This window comes from Camellia sinensis, chromosome 10 (genome assembly GCF_055761805.1).
Source record: "Camellia sinensis isolate YWXY chromosome 10, ASM5576180v1, whole genome shotgun sequence".
NCBI lineage: Eukaryota > Viridiplantae > Streptophyta > Magnoliopsida > Ericales > Theaceae > Camellia > Camellia sinensis.
The window spans coordinates 119,999,832-120,018,889 of record NC_138970.1 but is presented as its reverse complement, the minus strand read 5'-3'; the positions used below and the strand labels follow the sequence as shown (position 1 = coordinate 120,018,889).

Sequence of the window (19,058 nt, the reverse complement as noted above, 5' to 3'; positions counted from 1 at the left end):
CTCCTGCACTTATCCGAGCAAAACAGCATACTCTAGCACTTGTCCAAATAGAACTGAGTGCTTCAACACCTGTCTGAACAAAACAGTAGAGTTCAACACCTATCCGAAGATGTGGAGAAGTGGTTTGGAAATACTCTAAGATCCTGAAGGACGTCCTTGATCCTCTGATTGCCACCTGAAAAAGGATTAACACTCCGGTCGGGGGTGCCGGAATTAGCACTTCAATGGACAAGTTAGTATACTCTCGTTTGCTTGTGTCTTAAGTTTCTTTAATCTTTTCTCACATACCTCTCTTTGGTTGATGCTCCTCTCATTTATACTCATCCATGATCTCAGGGGTCAGGCCCACTTTTAATCCAGAGCATAACTGCTCACTCAGCCATTCAATCGTGTGCCTATTCAGACTTGGCTTCTTGTACGGCTGATTTTATGGCCGATTTAATTATTCAGCTTCAGGATTCCCCAAGACGGAGCCGAATAGTATATATCCTGATTTTCTTCAAATTCATTTTGGCTTTCCTACATGTAATATTATTCGGCTCCCACAATTGCCCCCCAAACATCCAACTAATGCTAGTTAGTTGGCATATTTGGTCCTGAACTTGGAAAGTCAAAAATACGGCAGTTACCCTCATTCCAACACAAGCGTCAGAACGTCTACGTTTTTTAGGAATCATTATAATTTCCAGCCCCTTCGTACACTTCATTCATTTAATGTGATTTGAAACCGTGTTGTCCCTTCGAATGTACATTTTTTAAATACGCAAAGCTTTTTGGTTGCTTGTCAACATACCTCCTTCATTTCACAATCTCTGCAACTTCTTCCCGTTCTTCATTTTCCTCTCTACTTCTTGTAAGCTCTCATCTTCTCCATTTCGACTCCCATTCCCTTGTTTGTTTTTAGTTTAGCGTACTTCCTATACTGGCTAGGATAGCGAAACATTTGTAAGCCCTACTTTCTGTGGATCGAGTTTCTGGTCTTCAACGCCATTTCTCAATTTTTGACGACATCCATCTGTCACTCGTGGAAAAGAGCATAGTTGACATGGAGAGGATTGATGAGAGTACAATCATCTTTCCTCTCTCTTGTCAATCGCTGAAGGTGGGGTCTATTTCCCTCTTCACGCATTTTTGAGGGCCGTCCTTCGCCACTGGTGTCTAATCTCTTCTCAGCCTAACGTAAATTTTTACCGAATCATAACGGGAATTGTAGAATTAAACCGACGCCTTAGGCTCAATCTTGTAATCCCTGCTATTCAGCGTTGTTATGCCTTGGCCAAATCCTCTAGCAAGCAAGGGCGCTATTTTCTCAGGGCTAAGAACACCGACCATCATTTGGTGACTATGCTTGCTAGCACTGGCAAGCATGTTGACGATGTTATAGTCGTTGTCCGAGGCAATTGGGAATGTGGCGAGGGTGAGGATCGCCTAGATCCTATGCCTAGACGAAAAGGCGAACCAGGTGGCCATATAACCCTCCATGTGTATTTGTTATATATTTACCCGGCTTAGATTCTATGCACTTACCGTTTCATTTACGCAGGTAACGATTTGAAAAAAGTTCTCGTCTCGGCCGACGACGTTGTACTTGCGAAAATCAAAACCGCGCTCCAATTCTTCGGCCGTCCAAACCTCCAAAAACAAGGGAGGCCGGTCCACATACTTCTGAGATACGAGCCAACTTACGCTACGTTTTCAGCCGCAGACAACATTCCGATTCCAAAGGGAGAACAGCAGTTTACAGCGCTTATTTTCCCGAACTTCAAAAATCTTAGGGAGATTGGTCTTGAAGCTGCAAATTCAGAGCCGGCGGATGAACAAATAGCCGAAGAAGTCGCTGAGCAGCCAAATCAGTCCACCTTGGATAGATCTGATAGTCTCAGGGAAGAGGTTGACGCGGCTCTAAATTTGGCTTTTGAGGAAGCCGGCTTCAACCCTCCATCCACTTCAGGCCAAGCAAACGTCTCGTTTGAAGATATTTTCACCAACTTAGGAGACCTTCCCGACGCATATCCTGAGAACATGGCTGGGGAGTCGCTCACGCAAATGGCCAGGAGAAAAAATGCCGAGAGGATGACTGCTCGGAGGAAGGCCGAAGTCGACCGATCTGAACCTCCACTCGTTGCTGGGGTTAAGCATTCTTCGCCTGCTCTTGTTGAAAAAACGGCTTAGATTGATACAGTCGAAATGGAACACATTGTCGATCAACAGGACAATCAAGAGGTCAAGCACAAGGGAAAAAACGTTTTGCTGAGCACGAAGTCGACTCTTTAGAAAACCTAACTGATAAACGGCCGCACATTAAGGAGTCAGACCTGGTTGTGCCATTTATCATACAACCAAGGATAAAGAACGTGTTAGTTGCTTCTGATGCATCGGCTGTGAAAGACACTGCTGTGGCCTTAAGCATGGCCTCTTCTATTTCTCTGCCGGTTGACAGAGCAACCTTTCGCGCAGAGCCGGACTTGTTGTCCATAGCTGTAGCTGCTCAATCAGCGATATTAGTATATGACTTGAGCCTTGTTTGCAGTCTTGCGTCTGTATTTATTTTTTATTATTTTTATTATTATTTATTTTTTTAATTAATTTTTTTATTTTATTTTATTTTTTATGCCAGCAATCTTACTAATTCCTTGCTTTGTAGGTGGCGGGCATGAGATTGGCCATCGTCAACATGACACTATCGAACAAATTGGATTTCTCATAGCCGAAGTTGAAAATGTAAAAAGCAAGGCTACGGAGGCCTCTCTCAGAGCCGAGTCCGAGGCTATGAAAGCGGCGGAAGAATGAGCTTGGGCTGATGCCGAAGTAAAAAAAGCCAAGAGTTCCGACCAAATCAGGTTGGCCGCCGAAGAGAGGGTGAATCCGAGCGATGACGCAGTCAAGTTAGCCAAGGAGGTGATTGCCAAACTGGAGGCTGAATTGGAAGAATCGAAGAAGGCAAAGGAAACTGCCGACTCCGAGATTTCCAAGGTATTCCAAGTCGGAAAGGACGCCGTCTTAGAAAATTACGTGGAGGAAGTACCTAAGTTTAAGAATCGAGGCTTCAAACATGGCTTGCTCAAAGCCCTCACTGCCGCTAATGTGACATTGGAATAGCCGATTCGATACGAGTAAATAGACGTTGAGCCACTGGAGTCTGAGACCAGAGGTCCAAGTCCAAACATGTGGGTCTAGAACCAGAGGTACATGACTAGAATACCAAGTCTAGAGGTCCAGGGGTCCAAGAGAAAAGGCCAGGTCCAGAAGGTATGGCCCTCAAGGGCAGACTTGCTCAAAGCTTAGTCCTTACTTTAAGGGCCAATCACTTCTAGAAATCAACGATAGTGGAACATGATCCCATAAAAAGTGAACTGAATGTAAGGAGTGACAGGGGAAGTGGAACCAACTCCAATAGCCATACTAAGTGAGGAAAAATGTAGACAATCAATTAACACCACTTTGGGATGCTCCTACTTTTATATTTTCTTACTCCATAGTTTTTTAGATTACTAACTTAAGCATCGGACAATTCCCTGGCTGCCCATCGGCCGAGTTCTTCATATTTTCTTAAGTGTTTCTGTCTAAATTCCGCCGTGTTCATGCCGAAGTGCCACTACAACAAAGGTGGTTCAATTTTTACCCCCATATATATAATTAATTAAAAATATATTTTTTTTAAACACGACACATGTATTTTTTGACGTAACATAAAAATATGTGTATTTTTTTAAATGATTATCACATTTTATCCCTTTTATGTTTGACTATTTTTTTTTTTATCTCTTTGGTCATTCATGTTTCAATTTTTTTGTTCAATTTAATCCTAAAACTAACTTTGTCCAAAATTAGATAGAAAATGTCACATTAATTGCCACATCATATAAAAAAATATATTATTATATGGAAAATTGGGTTTGGTTTAGATATTTAAGTTATATATAATAAAATATTTTTATGCCACATAGATGTCAATATGTCATTTTTTTTGGAGAACTACATGCAGGTGAGAATTGGAAAAAAAAAAAAAATTACAAACACATGGGAGTGCAAGTGTGTTTGTGGTGAGGTACAAATGAGAGGTTGTGAGGGTGTAAGTGTCACTCGCACCCCTTCATGTGTTGGTAATTTTTTTTCCCAACTCTCACCTGTATGTAGTTCTCCCTTTTTTTTTTTTTGGGTCCAATTTATACATAAGTTAGTTTTTGGAGTTAGTTGAGAAAAAATTAAAACATAAAAGGTCAAAGTGAGAAGAAAAAAAATAACTTGAAAGGCTAAAGTGAAAAAAAAATGACCAAATATATAAAAGGGGCAAATTAAATTTTCTTTTTTGCAAATTTCACTATACTTGTGCCATGCGACTTTTTTTTTTTTTTTTTTTTTTTTTGTGGGATTAATAAATGTGCCGAAATTTTTTCAATATACCACTAGTTTTTAAAAATAAAAATAATTTTTTTTGGAAGTAAATATCTTTAAAATTTGAAATTATATATATGATTAAAGTTTCATTTGTAATTTCCTTTTAAAAAATTTTAAATTTAAGTTAAATTGGACTAAATTTTTTTGAATAAAGATTGAGAGTTCTAATTTTGAAACTCTAAAGAGAGTTTTAATGATGTAGCAAAGAGTGAGACCCACATGTGATGTGATATGTGTGCTTATGTTTTTTTTTTAACAATGATTCATACCACTAAAAAAAAAACGGCTAATAGCACTAATGCATTGGGAATGTCAAAAAAAAAAGACATAGGCAATGGGCGGGGCACATTGCCACATCATTAGTGGTGCTATTAGAGTACCACTTTTGGTGCTCTCAATTTTTTTTTTTTTTCCCCCTCTTGCTACATTACTAGAACTCTTTTTAGAGCTCTATTGAATTTTATTATTATTTTTTTTTTGACTTTGTATATTAAGATTTTTGAATTCTAAAATCATAGATATGGTTAGACAAATCAATGTTTCTATTTTTTTATTTAAAATTTTTTAAATTATAGGAAAATTTTCAAAAAAAAGTAAAAAGAAGAAAAATAATATTGAACTCACGAAAATATAAATGATGTATACACTAAATTTGACAAAAATAAACTACGTAAATTATATATTTTCATTTTAAAAAAGTGATAAAATCATTTTTTTATTTATATACTAACAAATTTTTAATAAAAAAATTAAATATTATATGAATTCAAATATTAAACAACTTAATATAATTATATTAATGTACCTTTTTAAAAATTCAAGGGATGTGTGTAATTTTAGTCAAACATATATATTTATATAAAAAATGCTTAGAAACATTAAAAAAGAATTATTAGAGGAAGCATTAATGATATGGCAGTGAGTCCCGCTCACTTTTTATATCTTATTTTATTTTTTTATTTTTTTTATCATTCTTAATATATTAATACTATTAATAATATATTTTTTAATAATCTAAATCATTGTTGTATTTATATATACAAGTACGTGGAGAGGTCCTTGGCAAGGCCGAACTTACGTGGAGAACAACACCAAGGATCCTCTAGAGTTTTTTTTTCCTAAAGTTTCCTAAAGTGGTATATTGTATGGGTGAGATTTAATGCTAAAAAATTGATGTGACTTGTCATTAAATCTCAACCATATAATACACCACTCTAGAAAACTTTAAGAAAAAAAAACTCTAGAGGATCCTTGCTCGGAGAACAAACATCCAAATACCATACCTCGTGGACATCCCTTCTTCCTCTGTCCCACCACGTCTTCCCACAAACGACAACACATCACCGATTAACAATAGCTGTCACTTTCTACAAGAAGTACGAGTTGAGATCCTCTTCTTGTCTTGTCGCTCTCGTTGTCTTTTTATTTAGGGCAAATTATATATACGTTCTTCAAAATTTAATTAAATTATAGATATTTTTTTGAAATTTCGAAAATCACAGATACTTCTTTAAAATTTATATTTTCATAATAAATTGTTCCTTGAAGTTTATATTTTAATAACAATTTGCTCCCTAATTTATTATGCAAATAGTATCTTCAGGGGTATCTGTAATTTTTCAAATCTCAGGAGATATCTGTACTTTTACTAAATCTCAAGGAGTATATGTAATTTGTCCTTTTATTTATAATGATAAAGGTGTAATTTAAATTAATCCAATGGTTCAAATTTAATTATTTAAAAATATAAAAAAAATAATACAAATTTAAATTTATTTTTTCTGCCCAAATCTAGATAGTTTGACTAATTCAAAATATAATTTCATCGTTACAAGTAGGAAGGCCAGAAAATAGCTGAAGCCGAGAATCTTAACTCCAGAAGAGCTCCCTTTTTGAACACTGCAGACGACGTCATCACTCACTTGGTCCAGAAATTATCTAGTAGATCATAAGTACTTGTTAATGTATCTAACTGAGATTTTACTCTTTGTCTACTATTTCTTTATTATTATAATTATATATTTATTTAATTCTTTTTTATTAATTGAACACACAATTGTATATTTGTTTAATCCTTTATTATTGATTTAGGTTTCATTTGAGAACATGCATTTTTAATTATTTTTTAATTTTTTTGATTAAAATATAATGTAAAAAAATTAGTATGTTTGTGATGAATTTTTGATTTTTTTACGAAAAGATATATAAAAAGTATAAAGAATTTTTTTTTTCACTTTTTTTGTATAGGTTATTGGCTTTTTATTTTTTAGTGATTTTTTATTTTTAAACCTTGTTTAGAAACAAACTATTTTAGTAACTTTTTGATTTTTTTAGTTAAAATATGAAGTAAAAAAACTAGTATGTTTGGGATGAATTTTTAGTTTTTTACGAAGATATGTGTAAAAAGTAAAGAAAAAAAAGAAATTTTTGACTTTTTAATATAAATTGTTGACTTTTTAATTTTTTGATGACTTTTTAACTTTTTGATTAAAATCATCATTTGTCAAACGATGCCTTAGGCTAAAAAAAAATGTTGCTAAACCAGCCTTAGGCCTCGTTTGGGAACATTCTCTTTTAGCAAAAAAGTTGCTAAATTAGTCAAAAAGCCAATAACCCATACTAAAAAGTCAAAGATTCTTTTTTCTCTCTACTTTTTGCACATCTTTTCGTAAAAAGTCAAAAAGTCATCCTAAACATACTAGTTTTTTTTAGCTCATATTTTAATTAAATAGCTAAAAAGTTGCTAAACCAGCATGTTACCAAACGAGGCCTGGTACACAACTAACTACTGTGAAATTCATGAAACATAGTATAATTGCTTCACTCGGTGCCTTAACATAGTGTGGTTGCGTCACTCAGTGCCTTTCTATCTTCACTATCTCTAGATATACACATCTCATTCTTGAGTCCGTGAGTGCAGTATTGTACACACTATTGATCTCTAGAAACCTAAAAGAGAAGAGAAGAGAGTGAAAAATGGAATTGGCATTGAGTGAGGTGGGGTTGAATGCCCAAATGATAGCTGCAATTCACGACATGCTGGAGTTCTCCGAAGAGCCGGAGAAGCCACAGCAGCATTATCAGCCGTCACGCGCATACTTTCGCGACACGAAGGCGATGCGGGTGACGACCGCGGACATCCTGGAGTACCCGAACAGCTACGTGTTCGTGGTCGACATGCCCGGGGTGAAGCCGGACCAGATCCAGGTGCAATTGCAGGACGGCAACATACTCATGGTGAGCGGCGAGCGGAGGAGAGAGAAAGAACACAAGGATGATGGCGTGAAGTATATCAAGATGGAGAGGAGGCTCGGAAAGTTCATGAAGAGGTTTGAATTGCCTGAGAATGCCGACACCGATTCCATCTCTGCTTACTATCATGACGGTGTGCTTACTATAACTGTCCAGAAACAGCCTCCGCCCGAGCCCAAGAAGGCCAAGACCATTCAGATCAAGGTTGGTTCCGGAGGACAGGCTCAGGCTCAGGCTCAGGATGGTGGTGGTTCGCTTGAATCCTCAGGAGCTCAGAGCGATGGCACTGGAGAAACCCAAGGTTGTCAAGGTTAAGAATCAAGATTGCTCTGGTCATGGGGGAGAAAAGTCTTTTTTCTTATGTCTATTTCCTTTTTATTTTTTGTTTTTTGGGTCTTGCTTTTGTGGACGTGAGGAGGTTCTAATAAATAGTTTGCGTTCGTGTCCGTCAAGCGTCTATATACAAGTGTAAGTGTAAGTGTATATACAAAGTCTAAGTGTGTGTGTTTGTGTGTGTTTTTGACTGTTTTTGACTGTTTTGGGTTGATTCCTTTTGCGAACAACCTTCTTGTTATCTGTCCAACAATGAATAAACCGTTTCTTCCTCTGTGTAGTGTATGTGTATGTTTCTCATGGTAGCTTTCTTGATTGATTTTTTTTTTTTTTTTTTTTGATGTTTGATATTTTATCAATAATTTTTTTTTTAATGATAAAAAATGGTTTTTGGGCGGGCTTTTCAGTTTCATGATTTAAACCTTTTCTTTTCAGGCATTTTTATTAACATAATATTTAATTTATCTCAATAATTGTGTTTTTAAAAATATATTATTTATTTTTTTATGTGATAAACACATAATAAATTGAATAGGTTGAATAAACACGTAATAAATTTAAATTGAATAGGTTGAATAGGTTAGGTTATGATCAGGGATGGACTCAGGAATTCATTTACGGATTCAAGACATAAATAAATTTTTTTATATGAATTAAAATAAATTACTATTTTTTTTGAATTCAAAAGATAAATTAGAATTTAATATTAAATTAGTATGTAAAAAATAAAACAACTATATATTTAGTGAATATAATATATGAATAAAAGTAAAGTTATGTATTAAATAATTATTTATACAAATCAACTCAATCATCCATCAAAATGGAATTCGACGTTCTTTCATATCTCAAAAGTCTTTAATGATTGACTCTGCGGTAAAATTTTCAACAATTTTCTTTTCAATGTACACAAGCAAAGAGTTCGTAAGAAATTCATTTTCCATTTTGTTGCGAAGTCTAGTTTTGACAATTTTCATGGCTGAAAATGATCCCTCCGTAGTTGCAGTAGAAACTGGAAGAGTAAGAACAAATGTAATCACTCTATAAGCAAGTTGATAGACCGTAGATTTGTTTGTCCTTACCAACCACAGACACAATTCAAAAACAGTAGACAACCTTTTGTAGTCCGCATGCTAAACTAAATTATGCTCGCAATGGTAAAGTTGCATTCTTAACTGTATTTTCTCTTGATCCGTGAAGTCTTGCAGATAAAACTTTTCTACTAACTAACAAATATCATCAATTCTAAAAGTTTCAAACACTCTCGAGGATCTAAAGCTGAGCTAAGATTAAGTAACTCTATTGCATGTTCACTAAACCGCACATTTAATTATTGTAGTTGAGAATATATTGCAGCATAAAAAATATCTACTCGATAGTAATGCTCAACTGTAAAATCATCTTGATGACCATGAGCTCGACCTCTTCTCCTAATATAACGAGCATTCATATTCGAGACATCTATGTTATGTACCTCACAAAATGATTTTACATTGGCTAGTAAAGCATCCCATTTGTCATCTCTAAAGTTTTGCAGAAGTGCCTTGGTGGATGAAACTAGATTCATAGCATTTAAGATGTCTTGAGATCTGCATTGCAAAGCTTAACAAAGTAAATCAGTGATCTCCAACATTTCTTTCATGAGATGCAAAATAAAGACAAATTCAAATGAAGTCAATATTTCATAAACTGAGTCAGCATCTTCTCGTTGGGCAGAAGTCGTTCCTTCATTAATGATGTTGAAAATAACTTCATATGTGGGACTGAACATTTTTATTAAGCTTGAAAATGACTTGAAGTGGGAACTCCAACCAGTATCTCTAGCTCATTATAAAGTGCCAAGCTGGTAAAGTCCCTTTCCAGTATCGAGCTCATCAATGTTAATCATATGTTCAATTTCAACAGCTCGCGCAACTTTCAATTCATCATTGTGCTTGCATGGAACATCGACAATATTGACAACAAAAGTCAATTTAGGAAAAAATTTATGAATTGGGATAACATCTTTCGATGCTACCACTAAAGCCAATTGCAAGCGATGTGCAAAACAATGAACATAATAAGCATATGGAAAATCATTCAAAACTAACGTTGGTAATCATTTCCACTCACCTCGCATATTGCTTGCACCATCGTATCCTTGCCCTCGAATATTCTGAATATCTAAATTGTGATGAGACAATACAGAATATATTCCATCTTTTAGGATTGATACAACAATGTTAGAGACATGAATAAGCCCCCCTCCTCCCCCCCAAAAAAAAAATGCTCTTTTACAAAACCATATTTGTCAACGAATCTCAAAACTATAGCCATTTGCTCATTCTTTGACTCATCACGAGCTTCATCAACAATTATGCAATACTTTGCATCACCAATTTCTTCATGAATTGCATTCTTCACTTTGGTTGAAAAAATATGTAAAACTTCTTTTTGAATCTTTGGTAATGTGTAAGAGGCATTGTTTAGAGCTTTATTTAATACTTTAGCAACATTGTCATTATATGACCCCCACAAATTCACTATTTGAAGAAAAATTTTGTGATTGATTGAATCTGGCCTTTCATCACAACCTCTAAAAGCATAACCTTGGAATGCAAGCAATCAGATTGTATCAATTGAGACCTTCAATCTTAATCGATTATCTACAATTTGTTCATAAGTGAAATTGTCCAATACCTTTAGTATATGTTGAAATTGATTCATCAAGTCTTCACATGATTACTTGGCAACATTGCGAAAAGAGTTAGGATGTTTTCTTATATGATTTAAAAAAGCACATTTTGCTCTATTCTTAAGTTTCTTCCAATTCTTTAATCCATCAACAGTGAACGCTTGTTGCCCATAATATCCGAATCCACATGGTTTATAAAAAAGAAAGCATGGTAAACAAAAAATTGTATCTTTTGCCGGTGAATATTCCAAGCATGATAGAAATAGTTTGAACCATGACGATTGAAAGCTACGATGACCAGTTGTTGATCTAGAATTCGAATAGTTTGAAAGTAGAGGTTGGTATGGACTAGCCTTAATATAAGTTCGTCGAATTTCATCACGTTGATTAACATGATAATCCCAAATTTGTATATGTAATCCAAGATCTCGCTCCAATGAACCAATATCAATTTCTTTAACATCAATTTTTTGAGATTTTGTTGGAGGATTTTTAGGGATATCGACATTGGAAGTTGGCAATGATGCATTGTTAACATTGACTTCTGAAGAACTTGCATTTTTTCTTTTAAAAAATCCATCGATTGTACATAGCTTTCCTATAATAATCTACAAATCAAAATAGAATTTATTACATAAATGATTAATATTCTACTTAGAAGTTAGAACCAATTGCTAATGTAAAATATATATATCACAGGACATAGAAATTTCTTGTGCCGCCCCAAAATCTACACTAAGGGTTATAGTCAAGAGAAAGTCACTGATGAGTCCTATGGCCAATGACCAAGTAAGATCCCAGATCGTCGGAGTAGTCAAATTAGCCTACCTTCTAAGTCCAGCTTAATTAACGTACAACCATTTTGATAGATCTTAAAAGGCATTGATGCAAGGTCTCATAAGCAACGTAGGGAAATATATTGGTTTTTTTTTTTATAAAAAAAAAGACAATCATATAATAATAAGAGAATAGATACAAAATATCCTTAGTTACAAAGGTTAGTTCTATCAATATTACAACAAAAAACAAAATTTCAGATGGACTTTACAAAACAACCAAAAAAAAAATTATCTTCTCTAGGACAACCAAAAGTCTTCGAAAGTTTTCGGCTCGTCGCTTTCTGCTGCAAGATCCTCTACAGCACCTGGCATGAAACGCCGTGAGCTTTGAATGCCTAGTAAACACAAACATACCCCGTCCATTTTCTCAATCTAATACACAAGCAATTACAACAATAGGGGAAAGGAACATGGCATTCAAGTAAATTACAAAGGTTACAAGGTTAGTTGTTAGTAGTCTAGAAATCCCCCAAAGAAATTTCATCCTTCTAACCACAAGAATCGGATGTGGATTATTTAGTATGCCCTATCTTTTGCTGCTTTGCTACAGATTTTACCTCGGATGCCTACCAACGGTTATATACCGTGTAGCACCAATCGTCGGGCCTCAAAAGAAACGGTAAAATAGGGCCTTGCCCATTCCCTCCTCACACCAAACCAACTTGGATTGAATTCAAGCGCACCGTTCAAGGGTTCTGAAATAACCACTTGCACAAGACTTTAACTTTCAAAAGGGAACACGACCTGCTAACCAATTCAATTTGAACATGACTTTATCTCATAACAATACTCATGTGATCGAAACCCCATTAGCCACACCCATTAAGTTTTTCTGTTTACATTAATGTTTTAAGTTAGTTAGCATAAGCAAATAACAAAGAATAAATTTGCGAAAGTATGAGCATCCTCGACAGACTAAAATAAAAGGTATTTAACCATGACATGTATAATATCATACCAAGACATGATAATATATTAATAAGCATATTCATAAAGACAAGAGCATAAAACACCAATGCAAAACTAAATTTCCAGATTCAATACCACTTAAAGATTAAAATCAAAAGGACCATTTCAGATTTTTCCCGAGCCTGGCCTTCCCATGGGTCATAAATAATTTTATCTAGTTTTCAAAACATTTTTCATAAATAGAATAGATTTTCTAGATTTTAGTTATTTAAGAAATACTCCAGCTCTATCTAGATTCATCGACGGTTACGGAAATCAGATTTTCTTACAAATCGCTCACTCTTTTTCAATGAAACCAATTTTTCTTGAAGGATAACTCTTTAAGGAAGTTTTTGACATAAAACTGTGGTCCATGAGATTTTTATACATTTTTCTAGAATTTTTGAAAGATGGCTGTAAAACTGGTTTTTCATGCATAACGCTCAAAATAAGATTGATGAGAAAAGAGGCCAACGAAGGGAAATTTTTCACTTCTTTTGTGATTAAAACATACTAAATAATGTATCAATAACTCATATTTTTAGATGGTGGTGTGCTTTTGGAAATAATGTGAGATATAGGAAGAAAAATGTAGTTTTGCATCTATTAAGAGAAAACATGAGTAAAAGAAGGATCAAAGCCCAATTCATCAATTTTGAACAAATGAACACCATTACAACACTTCTGAAAATATAATTTTAAATCTCTAATAACATGAATTTTAAAAGAAAATAGAAGGAGAGATGGTGATGTGGCTTACTTGAAGCTTAATTGGTTTGCTAACAAAATCTTCTCTTCTTCTACTTTCCTCCACCAAGCTCGCTCTCTTGCCCTCTCTTCCTCTTAGCTAAATAGGATGTTTGTGTGTGTTTTCCTGTGTGCAAAATGCTAAGGGAGAGGTTGATTTTATACTAAAATTGGTGCAAAAGGTCCAAAATGCCCATTGGTTAGAAATGGATTGGATATTTTGGATTTACTTGGAACTTAATGGAATAGTGAATGATTAGAGGCCTTAATTATGAAATTAATCATAATCTAGTTAGGCTTTGGTTAGGATGGAACTTGGGGTGGAAACAAAGTTCATTGTTTTGGGGGTACTGGCAAACTTTTCCATGAATTCATGGATTATGTTTAAAAAAGTTCTATATATTTATCTTCTCTAGGGTGGCCGGCCATGTGGGTGGATTTAAGGGGATTATTTTATTCTTTTCTTGTGTACAATTGATGGAAATTTCAAAATATAGTATATAAAATAGGTTTAAAGGTACAAGTATATATAGGGATTCGAATAAAAAGGCTATCAACTGATGAACATGATCAAAACCAAAAAAATCTAGGGTTTTAAGTGGTAATTCCATATTTATGGAGTTAATTAATCAATATTAGGATATTAGAAATGATTCCTAAGTTACCGAAATTGATTCGGGTTTGTGAGTTTTCGTTTCTAAGGTTAAAGTTGAAACTATTTAGGAAATCAAGGGTTTTTATTACAATATTCCAAAGGTAAGGGACTTTTAAGAAAATAAAATTTTCAAGGGCCTTACAATTTTTGTGGCTAGAATAACAAATGAAATTAAAACAAATTTCATATAAATTTAAAAATTTAGAATTCAGATTCAACATATAAATTTTATACAAGTCTTAATTCATTTTAATTTTGAATTTATAACACTTAATCTGAATAAAATTAAAATTTCCCAAATATGATTTAGAAAACAAAACGCCTAGTAATTGAAATCAAACGTCCTAATTCATGATTTTTTTTTAATATGTAAAATTGAAAAAAAATGCAAAGTCTCAGAAATTTTGCAAAGCTATAGTGAAAATACTAGGAGTTTCAATTCTATGTTTGAGCAACCATTTAATTGCTCAAGCGCTCTCGCCTGCAAACATGCAAAATAATGAGAGCTACGCATCACAACTCGAGCGACTGATTGACCGTTCGAGCGGTCACCCAGAATAGATTATTACACTCTGTATTAGTGCCCACCAGTGATAAGCTTTATCATCCAACTTTTATTAGGCCAGGGCAATCTGTTTTGCATGTTCAGTGATTCCCATTGTGCCTATCATCTTTTCGATCTGGATGAGCCAATTCTCTATTACCCTTGGGTTGGGTACTGCAGTCACTCCAGTGGCCTCTATTTACGAAATTCAGAAAAGAGATGAGTTATGTTAGTCAGCATATTTTCTCTTAACTGTCCCAATTCTTTCAAAATCTAATGCCCCAAATGGTCGGGGACCTCGGCTCTTGTAGGCATATGTTTATTTTTAGGGTGTTGATTTCTTGGCACAACATTTCTAGCATGTTATTGCTCACGTGCTCGGGGTTGTTGCTTGTTTGCGAGTAGTCCTTGGCACGTGTATCCACCATTCTGAGGTATAAGTTGTGTTCTAATTATGGAGGTGAATCCTTAGGAGTAATTTAACTAATCTTAAAGTCAGAGTTTAATTATCCTAGACTATTTGAAGCAATAAGATCAAGTAGTAAACAACAAATTTAGGACAACACACAACACAACTTTATATATATATATATATATGGGCAAATTTATAATTACAAGAGTCTTAAAATTGGATTAATAGAAAGAATAAATACTAGAGATGAAGAATACGAAGTGGTTATAGTAATAGCATCAATTAACATAAGGAATAATCGAAATATGGGCGATCGATGGCATTATAGTTTTAGACTTTAGGGTGGTCAAGGTTTGGAAGTAGTGACTAAGCTAGATATTTAACTTGAAACTGCGTTGGCTATACACGTTTCAAACTGAATATCCAAGATTCGCCACCAAATAAAGGAATTGCAACTTTTACAAAAATTCTTGTACTAGATAAAATAATTAAGGCTTAAGTTTGTCAAATGGTAGAATTGAAAAAAAATATAAGGTAAGACTAGATGGTAAAGCCTTATTCTTAAAGGTAGATGATATCAAACAAGGGTTACAAATATGAAATGAGGGTATGGTGATCGATAGACGACTCATAAAAATAATAGTACCCCTACTTCTAATGCGCAACGTGATGCCTTGTTCAAAGTTAAAGCCACTTCCTTTCGTGGGTGATCTTCAAATCATAACACAACGATTCTAAATTTGAAATAAGTCCCCACGAGTCGATGTTGCTATGCCCGGAATCCAGAGAAATGTCCTAAGGTAAGTCAAGAAAATTTCAATTTTTCGGTGTCTTTTAGTTGATAGGATACATAATACTATAATAATATAATATAGTTAGGGCAAGGAAGATTCTAATCGCAAGCCGGAATGCGTGGGTAAGGGTTGAACTTAGGCTCTGATACCAAGTTGTGACGGCCCAAAAATCGGGAACATTAGAGAATGTAATAACAAATAACTAGACGGTTTATCTAAGATTATGAATCTAGGAAATGTCACTAATGAGTCCTTCGGTTAATAATCAAGTAAGATCCCAAGGAATATCGGAGGAATCCATATAGCCTCCTTTCAAAGTCCAATCTTCTTAGATAGTAAAGTTACCTTTTGACAGATCTTAACAAGGTATTAACACAAGATCTACATAATTTGACAGAATAAAAGGATAGGCTACAAAAGATATATACAGCTACACAAGCAGAGTAATAGTTATAAGATCGTATCTTAGTTATGCTAAAAGCTCAAATACTTACAATCTCAAAACATGATTACAAATTTTTAATCTCCTAGGATAGCCATACGTCTTCAAATGTTTTCACTTTGCTGTCATCCACATAAATTTTGTCAACACCTAGCATGAAACACCATGAGTTTGGAATGCCCAGTAAACGCACACATACCCCATTCATTTTTCTAATCCAATACACAATTGCAATTATAACAAACAGGAAATGAAGCATGTTATTTAAGTCAATAACAACGGGTTACAAGAATAAATGTTAGTAATCTAGAAATCCCCCAAAGAGATTCCATCCTCCTAACCGTAAGAATTGGACTTGAATTATTTGGTATGCCCTCTTTTTTGCTGCTTTGCAAACCTTACCCTGGATGCCTACTAACGGTTACATACCGCATAGTGCCAACTGAGGACCTCAAAAGAGACAGTAAAATACATAACCTCCTCCACCCTTATCTATCATAAGTACCTAAGGTCGGAATACAACCAATCCATTCAAGGGTTTCGAAACAACCACTTGTGCAAGACTTAACCTTCAATTCGAGAATACGTCCCATTAATCCATACTCAACACATTATCATCTCATCATTATTCAAGTGATCGAAAACTCAATACCGGCCCATTTAGTTTCCCCTTGAGTTAGATATTTTAAGTTAAAGTTAGAACAAGCTTATCAAGAAAATAATTTCCATATAAGCATGAGCATCGTCAAAGAACTGTGATAAACAATATAACCAAAACACATAAAAATACAATACCATGACATGAACAAGTGATAATAAGCACATCTATGAAGTTAAGAACATGAATTCATTAACAAAAATAAAATTTCAAATTTGGTGCACTTTAAAGATTGCAATTAAAGAGACAATTTTATATTTTTCCTAAGCTTGGCCTTCCTATGGGTTATAGAGAATTTAATATAGTTTTGAGAACATTTTTCAAAAGTGTCATAACTTTCCTAGATTTTTAGTTATTTAAGAAATACTCCAGCACTGTCTAGATTCGTCGATTGTTACGAAAATTGAATTTCTCTCAAAACGCTCACTTTTTTTTGATAATTTTTTTTCAATGAAATATAATTCTTAAATGAGGGTTTTGATATAAAAATGAGGTTAAGGAGATTTTTCGATATTTGTCTAGAATTTTTTCAAGTGGGCTGTAAAAACGGTTCTTTGAGCACAAAACTTGAAATAAGAGGAAAAGTAAGAGAAGAGGGTAACCATAGATAATTTTTCACTTTTATTGTGATGAAAATATGCTAAATAATATATATTCAACTCAAAATTTTAGACTCAACGTGTTCCTTTGGAAATCATGTGAGATAGATGTTGAAAAAGATAGTTTTGTTTCTTTTGAGAGAAAACACAAGTAAGGATGGAATAAGACTCAATTCTTTTCATTTTTAACACAAGAGCACCATTACAACACATATGAAAATATTATCTTAAACCTCTAAGAACATGTTTATGAAAAAGGAAATACAAGGAGAGATGATGTTGTGGCTTACTTGATGCCTAGGTGAGATGATTTGCATAATTTTCCTTTCATTTCCTCTCCTCCACCACCAAGCTCTTTCTCCCTTTATTTCATGTCTCCCAGTGTGTGTTTTGAGTATACGGTTGTGTGTGTTTGTGTTTCAAAATGTGGAGAGTGGTGATATTTTTATATGAAAAATGGTGTGAATTGTCTAAAATGCCCTTGGTTCCAATTCGATTAAATAGTTCTTTGATTTAGTTTGAATGAAATGGAATGATGCATGATTAGGACCTTAATCATGTATTTAATTATGATCAAATTAGGCTTAGGACTAATTTAATCCATTCTAGTTACAAGTGCATTAGACATGTAGTTATTGCAAATATTTGGTACCAATGTTATTATTTGATTTCATGATTCTAGAGATTTTGTTCCAAAGGTGCCAATAATTATAGCATTTTTTTTGGGGGGGGGGGGGGGGGGGAGGAGGGGGCGGGGGGGTGTAACACTCTAGAAAATTTCCTTTTTCTTTCTCAACGCTCGAGTGATGGATCGATCGCTCAAGCGGTCTTGTGAAGCTTCTAGTACTTTTGCAGGTCTGAACTTCTAGGAGTTCACATTCTGCGCTCCAATGAGAGTTTCATCGCTCAAGCGGTCTTATGTCTTTGACGCTTGAGCGCAAATTTCATCGCTTGACTAGTCTATTTGGGATCAACATCTTTAAAATTCATTTTTGGTCCACTTCTCTTCATTTTTTCAGATTTTTTCTCTCTCCCTTCCGCCATTGTTTGGTTCCAAGCTCAATAAAGCTTGGTTTTCATCTCTTTCTACTAATTTCCTAACCCATGTTCCTTATATAAAAATGAAGAGCATGAGGAGGGCTTCTTATCAATCTGAGTGGTTTTCATCGACATTGGAATTTCGAAGTTCTTCCTCCTCTTGCTAAAGGTAGGGATTTTCTTGCTTCTCTTCAATATTTTCTTATAGATAGATGAGTGGTATGTTTGTATTGCATAAAAACCTCATGATGAGGGATTTTCCTAAAAAGCATATAGAGGGAGTAATCCAAGCTCAATAAAGCTTGGTTTTCATCTCTTTATACTAATTTCCTAACCTATGTTCCTTATATAAAAATGAAGAGCATGAGGAGGGCTTCCTATCAATCTGAGTGGCTTTCATAGATGTTGGAATTTCGAGGTTCTTTCCCCTCTTGCTAGAGGTAGGTATTTTCTTGCTTCTCTTCAATATTTTCTTACAGATAGATGAGTGGTATGTTTGTATTGGATAAAAACCTCATGTTGAGGGATTATCCTAAAAAGCATATAAAGGGAGTAAGGGTTTTTCCAAATCAAGGTTGTTAAATTTATGTTTTAAGGAATTTGAGGAAGTTTTGAATAATTGGAACACGATTTTGCACATTAAGGTAAAAAGCCCTAATTTTTGGTTAAACCCTAGTTATGGATTTTATCTTCAAAATGAAAAATTATTTCTATTGGGCTTGAAT

At 34.4% G+C, this 19,058-nt stretch overlaps 1 protein-coding gene across 1 annotated transcript; it reads left to right on the top strand.

The window, feature by feature from the left end:
* Positions 1-7,374: 7,374 nt before the first annotated feature.
* On the top strand, positions 7,375-8,131 carry LOC114298618 (17.6 kDa class II heat shock protein-like). Its single transcript, XM_028243236.2, has one exon. It carries the CDS (start codon positions 7,375-7,377, stop codon positions 7,963-7,965), a length of 591 nt encoding a protein of 196 aa, XP_028099037.1. The 3' UTR covers positions 7,966-8,131.
* The last annotated feature ends 10,927 nt before the right edge of the window (positions 8,132-19,058 follow it).